Source organism: Suricata suricatta, chromosome 3 (assembly GCF_006229205.1).
Source record: "Suricata suricatta isolate VVHF042 chromosome 3, meerkat_22Aug2017_6uvM2_HiC, whole genome shotgun sequence".
Taxonomy (NCBI): Eukaryota; Metazoa; Chordata; class Mammalia; order Carnivora; family Herpestidae; genus Suricata; species Suricata suricatta.
In genome coordinates, this window is record NC_043702.1 from 100,108,508 (window position 1) to 100,124,892 (window position 16,385).

General features: G+C 38.5%; 1 protein-coding gene across 6 annotated transcripts in view; it reads right to left on the reverse strand.

Moving 5' to 3' along the window:
* The window catches only part of CLASP1 (cytoplasmic linker associated protein 1), a 263,630-nt gene that overhangs the window by 142,750 nt on the left and 104,495 nt on the right, over positions 1-16,385 (reverse strand). For all 6 annotated transcript variants that reach the window (XM_029934726.1, XM_029934725.1, XM_029934723.1 and 3 more), the window contains exon 8: positions 8,296-8,363. In XM_029934726.1, coding sequence (XP_029790586.1) covers positions 8,296-8,363 — 68 coding nt within the window. The remainder of the gene's footprint in view (positions 1-8,295; positions 8,364-16,385) is intronic.

The following is a 16,385-nucleotide window of genomic DNA, read 5'->3' on the forward strand; positions in this document are numbered from 1 at the left end:
TTGGTTTACAGTTTGTTAGCAATCAATATTTTGTCTCTTTCTCTTGCTGCAGATTATTATGGAATTGCCACGGATTTAGCCAGCACAGTATTTTCATTCTTTCCTCATAAACATGTCAGCTTTGCTCAAGAAACTCAAAAGCATGCACATTTTTAACCAAATTAATGTCCATGGGCCTTGCTTCAATCAAATCCAATTAAAGATCATTAAGTAGCTGCAGATAAAGGACACTGACTAGTCTATAATTACTGGCTCTTTCATGCTTAAAATACAATTCTCCCATGAGCATAAGCACATCTGCATGATTAAGAGAAAAACTTACATGGAAAATAATTTGCTTTTTGAAATCCATGGGAGACAAAACTGTAATTTTTGCTTCAAGGGGTTTGCTAATTATATGGAGATGGAAAAAAAGAAAAAGAAACATCTATAAAACAACATATTTTTAACTCCCATACTCTTGCCATTCAAAGCTGAAAGACCTTCGGGTAACCTAGCAACGGAAAAGAATCCTACAAAGATGAAATGTTCTATTACAGATAGGACACTCCTTTCCAATTGCTACTCAGCTGCTTTTCCATTACTGTTTTAGTCCTAATTTTGCACTTAAAAAAATTAAGTCCATGGGTTTTACATAAACACACTCAATTACACATCTCAGAACAACCTAATTTTGAACATGTCAAGAAAGAGAATCCAAGATGAAACCCATCTCTTCCCTACAAGTACTGCTATTACATTAATAGCTTCTTTTACCTTAGCTCTAATCCAGAGTTTTTATTTCTTACTCAAAAGAGCATTACTATTCACAGGTAACAAAAAAAAGATGATACATTTCATCAACACTGAAATACCAAGAAAGTTAAAAAAAAAAAAAAACCCCAAGGAATGGGAAAAAATATCTGCAAATCATATATCTGGTAAGAGTCTTATATCCAGAATATACAAAAAAATTCTTAGAGCCCAGCAACAGAAAAGACAAATACCAATTTAAAATGGGCAAAGCACTGCAATCAAACAAGAAATAAAAGGCATCCATATTGGTAAGGAAGAAGTAATGCTGTCACTGTTTACAGACATGATACTATACATAGAAAACTCTAAAGACTCCTCCCAAAAAATTATGAGAACTTATAAGTGAATTTAGTAAAGTTGCAGGATACAAAATTAGTGTACAGAAATCTGTTGCACTTCCATACACCTACAACAAAGGAGCAGAAAATGAAATTTGAAAACAATTCCATTTATAATTATACTGAAAAGAAAAAAATACCTAGGAATAAAATTACAGAGGTGAGAGATCTGTACTCTGAAAACTATAAAACACTGTTAAAAGAAACTAAAGGGGTATCTGGCTGGATTGGTCAGAGGAGTATGTGACACTTGGTCTCAGGGTCACGGTTTGAACCTCACCAAAGAAAGACAGAAGGAAAGACAGAAAGGCAAGACAGACAGGCAGGAAAGAAGGAAGGAACTGAACACAAATGAAAAGATATACCATGCTCATGGACTGGAAGAATTAATATTGTTAAAATGTCCATTCTATCCAAAGCAATCTACAGATTCAATGTGACCCCTACCAAAATACCAATAGCATTTTTCACAAAATTATTATCTTAAATTTTGTATGGAACAACAAAAGACCCTAAATGCCAAAGCAATCTTGAGAAAGAAGAACAAAGCTGGAGGTACCACAATTCCAGAATTCAAGATATACTACAAAGCCATGATCATCAAAACAGCATGGTACTGGCATAAAAACTGACATATGGAATAGAATAGAGGGCCTAGAAATAAACTCATGTTTATATAATCAATTAATCTCTGACAAAGGAAGCAAGAAAAAAAATGGGGAAAAGACTGTCTTTTCAATAAATAATGTTGGGTAAACTTGGCAGCTCCTTCCAAAAAAAAACAAAAAACAAAAAAACTGGACTACGTTCTTACACCATACACAAAAATAAACTAAAAAAAGGATTAAGGAACTAAAGGTAAGACCTGAAACCCTAAAACTCGTGTAAAAAAAAAAGGCAGTAATTTCTCAGATATCAACCTTAGCAACACTTTTATTGGTTGTCTCCTTAAGCAAGAGAAACAAAGGCAAAAATAAACTATTAAGACTACATCAAAATAAAAAACTTTTGCACAATAAAGGAAACCACTGACAAAATGAAACAGCAATCTACTGAATAGGAGAAGATATTAGTTAATGCTATATCCAATAGTTAATATTCAACATATATGAAGAATTTATACAACTAAACACCAAAAAAATAGTCAATCCAATAAAAAAATATGGGCAGAGAACCCAAACAGCTGCTTTCCCAAAGACATACAGATGCCCAACAGATAATGAAAAGATGCTCAAAATCACTAATCATCAGGGAAATGCAAATCAAAACCACAATTATAATATCACCTTATACCTGTGATACAGATAGAATAAAAACGACAAGAAATAAGTGTTGGCAAATGTTGCAGAGAAAAAAGAACCCTTGTGCACTATTGATGGGAATGTAAGTTTGTGCGGTCACTATGGAAAACAATGTGGATGTTCCTCAAAAAATCAGAAATACCATACGATCCTAGAGTATTTACCGAGAGAAAACAAAAACACTAATTCAAAAAGATGTATGTGCCTATATGTTTACCTAAGCATTATTTACAATAGCCAAGATATGAAAGCAATCCAAATGTCCATTAAGAGATGAATGGTAAAGATGAGGTATGTGTGTGTGCACGTGCATGCATGCATATGTGTACACACACACACACACACACACACACACACACACACACAATGGAATAATACTCAGCCATAAAAAGGAATGAGATCTTGCTATCTATAACAATACAGATGGACCTAAATGGCATTATGCTAAGTGAAACAAGTCAGACAGAAAAAGACAAATATCATATTTTACTTACATGTGGAATCTAAAACACAAATGAACAAACAAATAAGGAATCAAAAAGCAGGAACAAAGCCATGAATACAGAGAACAAACTGATGGTTGCCAAGGAGACAGGGGTAGAAAAATAGCCAAAATGGGTGAAGGGGAATGGAATGTACAGGCTTCCAGTTTCGGGACGAGTAAGTGTCGGGGATGAAAGGCACAGCATAAGAAACACAGTTAGTGGCACATAAGGAACACAGTTAGTGGCACTGTAAAAAGCATCATATGAGGACAGATGGCGGCCACACCTGGGTGAGCACAGCATAACATACAGAGTTGTCAAATCACTATGCTGTGGATCCGAAACTAATGTAACATTGGGTTGAACAATACTTTCAATTAGAGAAAACAAATTCAAACAACCCTTAAGAAAAAAAAAAGGGGGGCAAAAGACTTCAACAGAGATTTTTCCAAGGAAGATCTACAAATGGCCAACAAGCATATGAAAAAATGCTCAGCACTGTCAGTCATTAGGGAAATGCACAATCAAAACCACAATGACAACACTTCATACCCACTAGGAAGACTATAATCAAAGAGACAGACAATTACAGGTATCAACTTAAATGTGAATAAATTACAACTCCCACACATTGTTGGTGGGAATGGAAATGGTGCACACTTAAACAATTATGTGCCAGTTAGGCAAAAAATTAAACGCAGAGTTACCATGTGACCCAGCAATTCCACAACAAGGAACTGAAAACACCTTCACATAAAAACTTTCAGACAAATATTCATAGTAGCATTCTTCACAAGAGTCACAAAGTGGAAACAACCCAAATGTCCATCAACTGATAAATGAATAAACATAAGGTTGTATTCAACAGTGAAATATTACCCAGCCATAGAAAGGAATGAAATACAGATACAGGCTACCTCATGGAGGAGCCCGGAAAATATTATGCTAAATGAAAGAAGCCATATAAAAGAAGGCATATGTTTTATGACTGCATTTATATAAATGTCCTGAAGGCACAAATCCCTAGAGACAGAAAGTAGGTTGTCAGAGACTGGGAGAAGAAAACGGGGAGTGCTAATAATCATGGGTCTTCTTGGGGGTGATAAAGATAGCATATATTTAGATAACTGCATAGCTTTGTAAATACACAACACAGAAATATACACTTAAAAAAGTAAATTTTTGTGTATAGATTATATCTCAATATTTATTACTTTTTTAAAAACGTTTACTTATTTTTTTATGTTTTTTATTTATTTTTGAAAGACAGAGAGACAGTGTTGAGCCAGGGAGGATTAGAGAGAGAGAGAGAGAGAGATACAGAATCTGAAGCAGGCTCCAGGCTCTGAGCTAGCTGTCAGCACAGAGCCCAATGTGGGGCTCTAACCCACAAACTGTGAGATCATGACCAGATCCGAAGTCGGATGCTTAACCAACTGAGCCACCCAGGTGCTCCAAAATGTTTATTTTAAAGAAAGAGACAGAGCACGAGCCGGGAAGGGACAGAGAGAGAGAGACGCACATAGAATCCGAAGCAGGCTCCAGTCTCTGAGCTGTCAGCACAGAGACTGCTGGGGGGCTCAAATCCACAAGTGCGAGATCATGACCTGAGCTGAAGTCGGATGCTTGCCCGACTGAGCCACACAGATACCCCATTATGTCTCAATATTTAAAATAAGCTGATGATTTCTCCTCTGAAAAGAATCCAACACCTGCTTGTGATAAAAACTTAAATAGTAATAGATGAGAACTGCTTCATCTTGCTAGAGAACATCTATTTAAAAAAAAAAAAACCCACAATTAACATCATGCTTAGTTGTGAAAGACCTAAGACTTGGAACAACATAAGGATGTAGACTCTCACCACTTGTATTTGATATAGGGGAGGAAATTCTAGCCAATGCAATAAGGCAAGAAAAAGAAATAAAAAGTACACAGATCTCAAAGACATAAAACTATTCCTATTGGAAGATAATTTATTTATGCAGAAAATGTCAAGGAATCTACAAAAATTCCAAGAACCAACAGGAGAGTTCAGAAAGGTCACAGTCTACCTATGCAAGGAGCAAACTGGGGAAAGCAGTAAGCAGAGCAGTCAGTGGTCTGAGGTCCAAAGCAGCTAAGAAACTGGTTCCACTTGGGAGTCGGTGGGCCAAAATCCAAAAATAAGAAGGGGGGATAGGTTTTAGTATGTTACGACTATGGTTTCTCTGTGTATCAAGATGTTCAATGACTCGAGGAAAGAAGGCAATTAAGTGGTTTGCTTTTGACAGCTACTGAACATGTTACCAGTCTCTCAAAGTTACAGTAAAGAGACCAGAGTTATTTGGGTTAAGAATTCTAAAATCCTTATATATATGCCTTAGTGTATTCTGTTTGGGCTCTAACAATTAAAAAATAACACTACATATAGACAACAGAAAGCTGGTATTTCAAGGCCTTCAGGAAGTTTTGAATTAAAACTTTCTTATCATTTAAACTATTTTTATTTTTTTTTTAATTTTTTTTTATGTCTTTTATTTATTTTTGAGAGACAGAGAGAGACAGCGCGAGCAAGGGAGGGTCAGAGAGAGAGGGAGACACAGAATCTGAAGCAGGCTCCAGGCTCTGAGCTAGCTGTCAGCACAGAGTCCGACGCGGGGCTCGAACCCACGAACTGTGAGATCATGCCCTGAGCCGAAGCCGGCCGCTTAACCGACTGAGCCACCCAGGCGCCCCTAAACTATTTTTAAAAAAAGGAAACCAAGTTGACACTAAACTATTTAAAAAAAATAAAAAAAATAAAATTTTCTTATCATCTACTATTTTTAACACAAATGCCTAAAAGTACCCTTTTCCTTCTCAGTCTTACTGCTTTACCATATATGCATACATCTACGGACCTGCAGGGGCAATACTTACATGTGGACATTGAGAATAAAATGTTGGCATGATGCCCCCAATACCACAGGATTTTAGCATTCTTGACGATTAAATCCTGTGAGTCTTGTATATTAAGTCTCAGAGCACACACACACTCCCCCAGACAAGCCTCCAGCACGGGTGTGGCCCTTTTCCCTAGGGCCAGCTGCGTGATGAGATTCTGTTTCATAGCTATAATTTATAACACAAGCCATAAAGCACATAATCACTTTTCAGCCACCTCGCCTACCTCTTTACCTACTACTTTCTACCTTGGTACCAACAAGTTTTACACTGGGAAACCACACCTACTACACAGACACACACACACAGACACACACAATTAAAAGCCCATGTCTTGCAACCACTGCCCTGCCCAGCCACGCCAGCAGCGCCACTCATCACTGGTATGGGCCTCCGTGGCCACCATTCTGGTCCCAGCTCTGCTAAGAGACACATTGTGAAGCACGCACAAAAGTGTATACAGAAGTAGGGGACGGGGCATCCGGTGGGCTCAGTCAAGAGGGCATGCGACTCTTGATCTCGGGATTTTAAGTTCGAGTCCCATGTTGACTGTGGAAATTACTCAAAAACAAAATCTTTAGGGGACCTGGATGCCTCAGTCGGTTAAGCATCCAATCTTGATTTCAGCTCAGGTCCTGATCTCACAGTTTAGGGATCAAGCCATGCATTGAGCTTGGCACTGACAGCATTGAGCCTACTTGGGATTCCCTCTCTCCGCCCCTCTCTATCTCTCTCTCTCAAAGTAAATAAATAAATAAAGTCATTTTAAAAAATGTAGGGGGCAATGCACAGAAATTATGCCATAATAAAATTATATACACATCATATAGGTACGGAAAATGAACTGTTAGTGAATATGAAAAAGTGAAAACTGATTTCTTGGGAATAGCATAATTATAGTAAATATTCTTTTTCCTCTCTTAATATTGTTGTTTTTACAAACACATGAAAGAGAAATAAGGGGGGTTAATGATAGTATGTTTAGAGGTCTTTATGCATTCTGTAAGAAACCTACTATCCAGCAACAAAGTTCCTACTGATAACAATAGATACACAGCTGAGCAGGAGTCAAAAGACCTGCATCCTTTCCCTGCCCCATCCTTACGTACAAGGAGGAACTCTTGTTCACAACCTCAAGATACTCAAAATGTGAAAGCTATGCTGTGATCTAAGATCCCTGGCAGTTCTGACACCACCATGATGCAAGGAGCTGTCCAAGAGTCAGAAAAAGTTCTTGTTGGAAACTGCGTTATGAAGATGTCACTCATTCAGTAATTCACTGGTCTTTTCTTCCCCTTCTGGAGTCACAAGAAATATCCAACTTATCCTCAGACATCTGCACAAAGTATAGTAAAAGGAATACAGGTACCAGAAATAGTAAGTCACAATTCAAGTCTCAAGTTACTTTATTTATTCCACAATATTTACTGCACACCTATATACCACATGGCAGGGACCTTTTGAAGCACTAAAGGTAAGAAAGGAATAATACAGTTCTTGCCCTTATGAAAACACATTTAGCAGTGATGTCCGGGAAGAAGGAACACTAAACAGGATGAAGGCACAGAGCACACTTAGAACACTGGATATGCTAAATTGGCTGACTTCGGAAATGGGGGTGCCTGTAGCCAAGCTCTGGATGGAATGAGAAGGAGGACCAGAAAGACACCCAGGGTACAAATGTTTCAAGCAGAAAGAATTGTAAGCACAGAGGCCCTGAAGCAGGAGACGCTTGGAATGTTCAAAATTAGCAAGGAGGCCAGTGGAAGTGGAGCCAAGAGAACCTGGGAGAAGAAGATCAGATGACGTCAGAATGGTGGTCTGTGTCAGATCGTGTCAGGGCCTGGTGGGCTACGGGGAGCCACTAAGCCGCCGTCTTGGTGTGGTGGGAAACTCCTGGAGGGCTCTGAACAGGGGATTAACTAATATCACATGAGTTACATTCCAAAAGGATTGCTCAGGCGGTGCCTGGCTAGCTCGGTTGGCGGAGCGTGCGACTGAGTCCCAGGGTGGTGAGTTCGGGCCCTATGCTGCCGTGGGGCCTACTTAAATTCTAAAAATTAAAAAGCAATAAAAACAGAAGGATTCCTCTGAAGGCTGTGTGGATATTAGTCCGTAGGCGCTGGGGGAGAGTCACCGCAAGGGCGGTGGTCAGGAGGCTACCCTGAGAGCACAGGGAAAAGAGCTCGGACTACAGCGGGAGCCCGGGGAGCCTGACTGCACTTGTGAAAGTAAAGTGGGCAGATGAGCTCACGAGTTCCAGGCAGGCTACAAAAGCAAGTCAGTGACAGCCACACAGCTTCTGGCCTGGGAAAGTGGGCAAACGGAGGTTAAGCCTTCAGACCTAGAAACTGTCCTCAAGATCTCAAAGTCAGCGGTTCAGAAATAGCACGGGCATTACTGACCTAAAACTGAAAAGGCAAAAATAGAACAATTGCTTTTTCCACTCACCATTTGCTGATTGGATCATGTTTCCAGATTTTTGGACTTCATCAAATTTTGTAAAAATTACATTCAACCTGTATAACAAAAAACACATGCATATATAAAAACTATTAACAATCGCTGTTTATAGTCAATTATATTAAGACACTAATGTGAAATTGAATCACACCCCCCCAAAAAATGATCGATGATACAAACCCACTTAAAAACAAAAACAGTAAATTATTAATAACAGTGATAACATCCAACAGGAATTTGGATCCAACTGCACTCATAGACCAAGCACTGACTCAGGGCTCTCTCTGAAAAATCTTAACCCTTCAACAGCCATGTATGAGATTATCATCCCCATTTCATAGATGAAGAAATCAAGACCCAATAATTTACTTAGGATAAGATAGGGAAGAGATACCAGCCCTGAGAGTAACAATCCAGAGCCCATGATCTCAGACACTGTATTAAACTGACATCCTACACAAAATGTATACATTATGAAAAGCATATATTTCTCCTATTTCTAAGCACAGACTGTCCTCCAAATACACTGACATTACAATTATAAAGGCTTTTCTGTGACTTATGCTTAATTCAGAAATGCTTAAGTAATTTCTCTAGAAACAAACACTGTGACTAGATAATCTTTAACTGAAAAAGATCTATTAATGGATCATTTTCACTGTGACATTTAAATTGAAACAAAATTCCTTAACCAGTCAAAATATTCTATCCTAGTGACACCAATAATGAGAGGAAAACACGGTAGGGTGGATGGGGGCTAATCTTGCCTGGCAGACAAAGTCAAGAAAAAACTAGGCTTTCCCAAGCAAAACAGAGATACATCAGAATAAGTGTAAAGGCGGAGATTCAAAACAAGCAATGTATTTTTGCATTCAAACCTACATCACCCATATCAGGGACCAGACTAGAAATGTTAGCTCTTGCTTACAAACTATCCTGTCACATAAGCTCTAATCACTTCAAACATGTTTGTATTTTCTTTGCAACCAGAATGGACTCTCCTTCAGGACAGGGATGGGAACCGTGTCCACAGCACACACGACGATGTGCAGGAGAGTCCCATCACCACATGAAGACCGCTCTACTCTCACTACAGAGGATTCGGTACATCCTGGCCTCCATTCCTTCATATTCATTCACGGAGTCCAGCCCTGAGCTAGCCAGATGCTGAGTTGTGTGTAGTTCCTGACTTCCACAGCTTCTACTTCATTCTCTCCTACTTAGGATGTCACAGTCTAGGTGACAGGGGAGCCAAAATGCACATCAGCCAAGGGAGGTAACATGAAGGAGATCAAGGCGCCTGACAAAAGGCCCCTCCCCCTCCTCACACCATGGCAGGTATCAATCTTCTGGGCCCACCTTTCCATCTAATTTCAGATGTAGCCTCAACATCCTTCTCAAAGCTGCTCCAGGTAGCCACCACCAAATTAATCAACGTTGGCACTGAATCACAAAGGGGCTTATTTGTTACCCAAGGACCAGATAGTAGTAAAACTCACTTTCAAATTCAGAGGTTACCAAAGATCTGGAAAAATGGCTTAGAATCAATTTCTTATGATGTTTCCATCACCTTCCCTTTTATAAGCACCAAAGATCTCCAGTGGCATAAAAAAGCGCCTAAATAATATCACTACAAAAGGTTGCCAGGGTGTGCCCTGACCAACTTACTACTTTATTGTGTCACAGCTACACCCTCTGACGTGAGCATGCAAGAGAGGGATTGGGGGGGGGGGGGGGGCGCCTCTAGCCTGGCTGTTCCTCAAACTACTGTGAGGGGCAAGTACTCCATCCAGTTCTGGCCCAGCAGCCCCCGTATCCATGGCAGCCAGGAGCAAGTCCATAGACGCTCTGTCTGCAGTAACGGCCGCTCACTGGGCCCGCACCAGCCGGTAGACCCAGCTAGGTAGGAGAAGGCTACCAAGTCTGCCGGTTTGGGTGCCTGCCCCCTGCACTGGGAAATCCCTTAGGAAGGCAAGCCTCTCCCTCTCCCCAAGACTGGCTCAGTGGCTGTGCCTCGTTCTCAGTTCAGCGACGCCTCTGCGGCAGCTCCTAAGAAGGTGACCACCTCAGGACACTGGTAACCTGGCTTCAGGACAGTCTAAACACCGAGAGAGCATCCCTTACGAATGGCTTTCGGCTGCGAGCTCGGAACTGAGCAATACAAAATGCCTCCCGGGGACCCAGGAATCTGCACAAGCCAAAAAGGGTGAGTTTTAGACATTCAAAGACACTGAATATGTAACTAATGATTACCCTCTGAAGCCACCAACTGTTTTTCTTTTTTTTATGTTAAATCTCTGGATCTCAAATTTAAGTGAAATTTCTTTACTACTCTGACAAATAACTAGTACCATTTTCCCCTGGTTTTTCTAAACTCAAAATGTATATTCAATTCCTCAATCCTAACTGGCATTTTTTTTTACTGTAAGATCCAGTTATTCCTTCCTAGAATATCTTGTAATATAAATTTAAAGTAATCTAAAAGCACTAGTAAACTCACAGTGAACAAACTCCACCCACACATTCAGAGCTTCTAAGCGACTTTTTAGTTCACTGCTCTTATTTATGAGCAGACAAACCAATCCAAAGATACAAGAACAAAGCTTCAAAAGTGAAAAAGGGGGCGCCAAGATGAACAAATGCATACCCCAGAATCCCAATACAGAGGAAAGAAGAGTAATGAGAAGTTTTTTTTTTAAGTTTTTTTTAATGTTTTTTAAGTTTATTTTTGAGAGACAGAGAGAGACAGTGTGAGCAGGAGAGGGTCAGAGAGAGAAGGAGATGCAGAATCTGAAGCAGGCTCCAGGCTCTGAGCTGTCAGCACAGAGCTTGACGCGGGGCTCGAACCCACAAACCATGAGATCATGACCTGAGCCGAAGCCGGATGCTTAACCGACTGAGCCACCCAGGTGCCCCAAGAAATTTTTAAAATATATCATCAATACTTCCAAAAAGATAGAGAAAATAGCGTAATTATAAAAAGCAAAAAGGGAAGGAGACCTTCAAAATGACAGAAAATCTGCTCCTCCAAAGAAACAAAGAAAACAGTCACAAAATACATCAAAATAAAGGTTTTCAAAGCTCTGGAAATTAAATAAAGGTTTGCTATAGTCCAAGGAGCACTCTACAAGAAAAACTGCTCAATCTTGGTAAGGACAGCAAGCTTTTCAGCGTTTTGCTGTGTCGTATTTCCATCTCCAACTCACCAGCTAAAAATCAACAGCCTCACAATCCTAACAGTTTGAAAACCAGCAGCCTCGAAGCCCCTAGGAAGGGCTGCACAAGTCTGGGGCACCATAAAAATCACCATTCCAAAAGAACTGTAATGATCTGACCTGTCTGGTGTACCCTAGAATCCCCATTCACAGGGCTTTATTTCACCAGATTCACGGCACATTCAGTAGGAGAGGCTCTTTCCCCTGAAGCCGTGATCCAGAAGAATCAGCAATAACCGCTGACCACAGCAGCTGCCAGAGATGATGACAGCTGGGGCAAAGACAGTGACCAAAACCTTACCAAGAAAAGTGGAGAAGGAGATGTTCACAAGGGATGCTGAACACACTCTGACATATTCCTGGGAATCTGGAAGGCTACATGTATGTGCAAGATTGTACGTAGGACAGTCTGAGAAAGCACCTGAGAGCACACTAATGTCTCATCTCTGACTGACCTTGACCTGCACAGCAGGCAGAAAAGGGGAAGGGAGAGCTGGATGAACGGCCCACCAGAACACTGAAAACATTCCCAGCATACACAGCGCTCGGCAAAGGCTGTGTGACTGAGTAGTTAAGGCATCCAAGGAAATCTCTGCCGAATCATGAGTTGAACACCACACTAACCAAGTAGAGGCTTCAGGACCCATACACATAAAAAGAAAAAAAACACAGCCTTTATGGAACTAGTTCAGAAAATTACTAAACAAGCAGAGAGCAACAAACATCACCACCAAAGTATGCAGAGTAAACCAGAATGTGATTTCCAGAGTTGCCACGTTATTTTAAATGACCTGTTTCAACAAAAAAAGAATTATACATGTAAGGAAGCAAGAATATATGGACCATACAGAGAAAAAAAAATTAGTCAACAGAAACTATCCTTAAAGGAAGCCCAGAGATTGAACTTATTAGATGAATACTTGAGATCAACTATTATAAATATGCTGAAAATAACTAAAGGAAATTACTTCTAAAGAACTAAAGGTAAATGTAAGAAGGTCTTTCCAAAGAGAGAGTACCACTGAAGAGACAGAAAATGTAAGAATCCTACAGAGATCCTAGAAATGAAAAGTAGAAAACTGAAATAAAAAATTCACTAGATGGGGTGCCTGGCTGGTTCAGTTGATAAGAGCATCCAAATCTTGATCTCTGGGCTGTGGGTTTGAGCAGCTCCACATTGGGTATAGAGATTACTTTTTAAAATCTTAAAAAAAAAAAATTTCACAAGAGGGTTCAACAACAAACTTGAGTTGAGAGAAGAAAAAAGCAGCAACCTTGAAGAGGAGTCAGCTGACAATATCCTGTCTGAGAAACAAAATAAAAAGAGCAAAAACAAACAAAAACAGAGCCTAAGAGTTCATGTTCTTATAATACCAATGTACCAACATACATATAGTGAAATACTAGAAAGAGAGGAGAAAGAAAAAAGGACAGAATATATGGAGAAATAATGGCCAAAGACTTCTCACATTTTATATAAAAGTTTAATCTACATATTCAAGCAGCTCAACAAACTCCAAATAGGATAAACTTAAAGTGATCCTACCCTAGACACACGAGAAACAAGCTGCTGGAAGAAAATACAATAAGGAAGCCACTCTGTGTACAAAGAATCCTCTATAAAATAAGTAATTTCTCATTTTAAAAAAATGAAAAGAAAAGGAAAACAGAAGAGACCAAGTGGCAGGGGAATGACATATTTGGTCTTAAAATTTAAAATATCAACTAAATATACTTTAATAATTTGAAAATAAATACATATATGTGAAAAAAATCTAAAAATCTTAACCAAGAATTCTGTATCCAAATTTATATATAATCCAAAATTATCCTTCAAAAATGAAGCAGAGAATCCTCTCTGGACCAAAGATATTTCAGTCTTTACATGAATGAACTGCAGGCTCCAAGTGGGGAAAAATGAAGAATTTAAGACATTCCTAGATAAACAAAAAAACAGAGAAGTCCTTCAGACTGAAATGAAAGGAGCCCATACGTTAGCCCAAATCCTCATGAAGATATAAAAAACATCAGTAAAAGTAATTACAAAGGTAAACATAAAACCAAGGTAAATATAACAGACAGCCTAAATATTTTTTTTTGTTTTAATTCTTCTCTTCTCCCACAGCTTAAAAGGAAACTACATAAAGCCATAATTATAAAACTGTGTGTGTTGGTGAGCTGTAATATATAAAGACATATAAATAAATACAACAGAAGAAAGGAGGGGAGAAAACAGAACTTTAGAAGAATAAAGATTTTACTACTGAAATTAATTAAGGGTAATCATCCTAAGTTTCTACATATTAAGATGTCAATTGAAATCCCCAGAGGAAACACTAAGAAAAGAATATCAAAAAAGAACAGTGAAAGAAACAAGAAGAAAATTAAAATGGTACACAAAAAAACCATATATTTCACATAAAATAAGGCAGTAATAGAGGAAGAAACAAAGTCATGACATATTGAACACAAATAGCAAAATAGTAGAAATAAATATATCTCATTGATACTACATTAAATATAAATGAATTAAACACTCCATTGAAAAGGCAAAGATTGTCAGACTGAATAAATAATACTCAACTATACGCTACCTACAAGAGATACAGTTGAGCTATATGCCACCTATAAGAGATTCAGTTGAAATACAAAGACAAAGAGATGGACAGTAAAAGGACAGAAAAACATATTCCATGCCAACAGTGCTCAAAGAGGTCTGGACAGCACAGACTTCAAGAGGAAAATTGCTACCAGCAACAAAGGAGGACATTTTACAATGACAAAAGGGTCAACATATCAGGAAGATATAGTAATTATATGTACCTAAGAACAGAGCCCAAAAATATATGAAGTAAAAAGTGACAGAATTGAAAAGAGAAATAAATATTTTAGCAGTATTAATTAGAGACTTCAATATCACACATTTCAATAATTAACAACAGAATACAATACTTCTCCAGTGCACATGGAACATTCTCCAGGGCAGAGCACATGCCAGGACATAAAATAAGCCTAAAACAAATTTAAAAGAACTGAAATCATAGAACATAGAAATTATTTTCTATAACCATAGTGGAATAAAATTAGAAATCAATGACAAAAATGAGAAAACCAACAACAACATAAAATTTAATAAAATACTCTTAATAACAAAGAGGTCAAAGATTAAAAATAAATGGCAAATTTAAAAAGTATTCTGAGATGAATAAAAATGAACACAATATGTACAGCACAGGATGTGTCTTCAGTAGTACTTACAAAGAAATATACAGGTGAAACTGTCTATATCAAAACAGAAGCTATTAGGGGAGACTTGGTGGCTCAGTTGGTTTAGTGTCTGACTTCGACTCAGGTCATGATCTCACAGTTCCTAAGTTCGAGCCCCACATCAGGCTCTGTGCTGGCGGCTCAGAGCCTGGAGCCTGCTTCAGATTCTGTGTCTCCCTCTCTGCCCCTCCCCTGTTCACACTCTGTGTGGGTGTGTGTGTGCGTGTGTGTGTGTGTCTCTCAAAAATAAACACTAAAAAAAATTTTAAGAAGATATTAAATCAATAACCTAACTTTCTGCCTTAAAAAACTGGAAAATCAAACCAAGCAAAAGAAAGGAAATAATAAAGATTAAAACAGAAATACATGAAATAGGAAACAGAAAAACAATGAAAATCAATAAGCCAAAAGTTCTTTGGAAAAACAAAACAAACAAAACAAATTTGACAAATCTTTAATCTGACCAGAATAAAAGAAAAAAAAAGACACCGATTACTGAATTTAAAAGATAAAGGAAGGCACAGTACAATTATCCTTATAAAAATAAAAAAGAATATTAAGAAAAAAACAAAAGTATGAACTGACCTAAAGTGGACAAATTCCTAGGCAGTCACAAACTACCAAAAGGGATTCAAAAAGAGACAAAGTATGAAGAGACCTATAACCAAGAGTCGGGATTAGTAATATCCCTAGAGGCACCAGGCTGGCTCAGGTGGCAGAACAGGCCACTCCTGATCTCTGGGTTGGGGGCTCAAGCCCTATGCTGGTTATAAAGATTACTTAAATAAATGAAACTTCAAAACAAAACCCCACATTCCTAAAGCAAAGCCCAGGTCCGCAAGGCTTCACAATGGGGAAATTCTAACTAATGTTTAATGAAGGATTAGCACCAATTTCACAAAATCTTATGACATACAGATGAGAATGGAGGTCACTGGGAGGGGGAAAGCAGAGAAGAGAGAAAGAAGAGAATTCTGTACTTTCTAGCCAGTTTTTCTATACATCTAAAAATGCTCCAAAAAATAAAGTCATTAATTAAGGAAAAATATACTTTAAAACTAGAGAAAGGGGGAGGGAACACTTTCCAATTTATTCTATGAGGCGAGTATAGTAATATCACCAAAACCAGGAAAAGACATCACAATAAAAGAAAGAGTCAGATCAATATTCCTTATGTATTTAGCAGCATATAAAGAGTTATATGCCATGACAAAGTGGAATTTATCCCAGGAACACAAGGTTGGTTTAATGTCTGAAAATCAATTAATATATTAATAGAATAAAGTCATATCATCTCAACAGATGCAGAAATTTAACAAAAAATCCGACATCTTTTCATGATTTAAAAAACCACTTCAAACAAGGAATAGAATGCCTTCAACCTCATAAAGTCAGATAGAAAAAGCCCCACAACTAACAATGTTGGAGGACTGAAAGCTTTCTTCCTGACATCAGGAACAGGACAGTGCTCTTCCCGCTCACCACTTCTATGCAACGTCATACTGGAAGTTCCAGCCAGGGCTTTCAGGCAAAAAAAAGAAAAAAAAGGCATTGACGTTGGAAAGGAAAAAGTGAAATATCTCTACTGGCAAATGA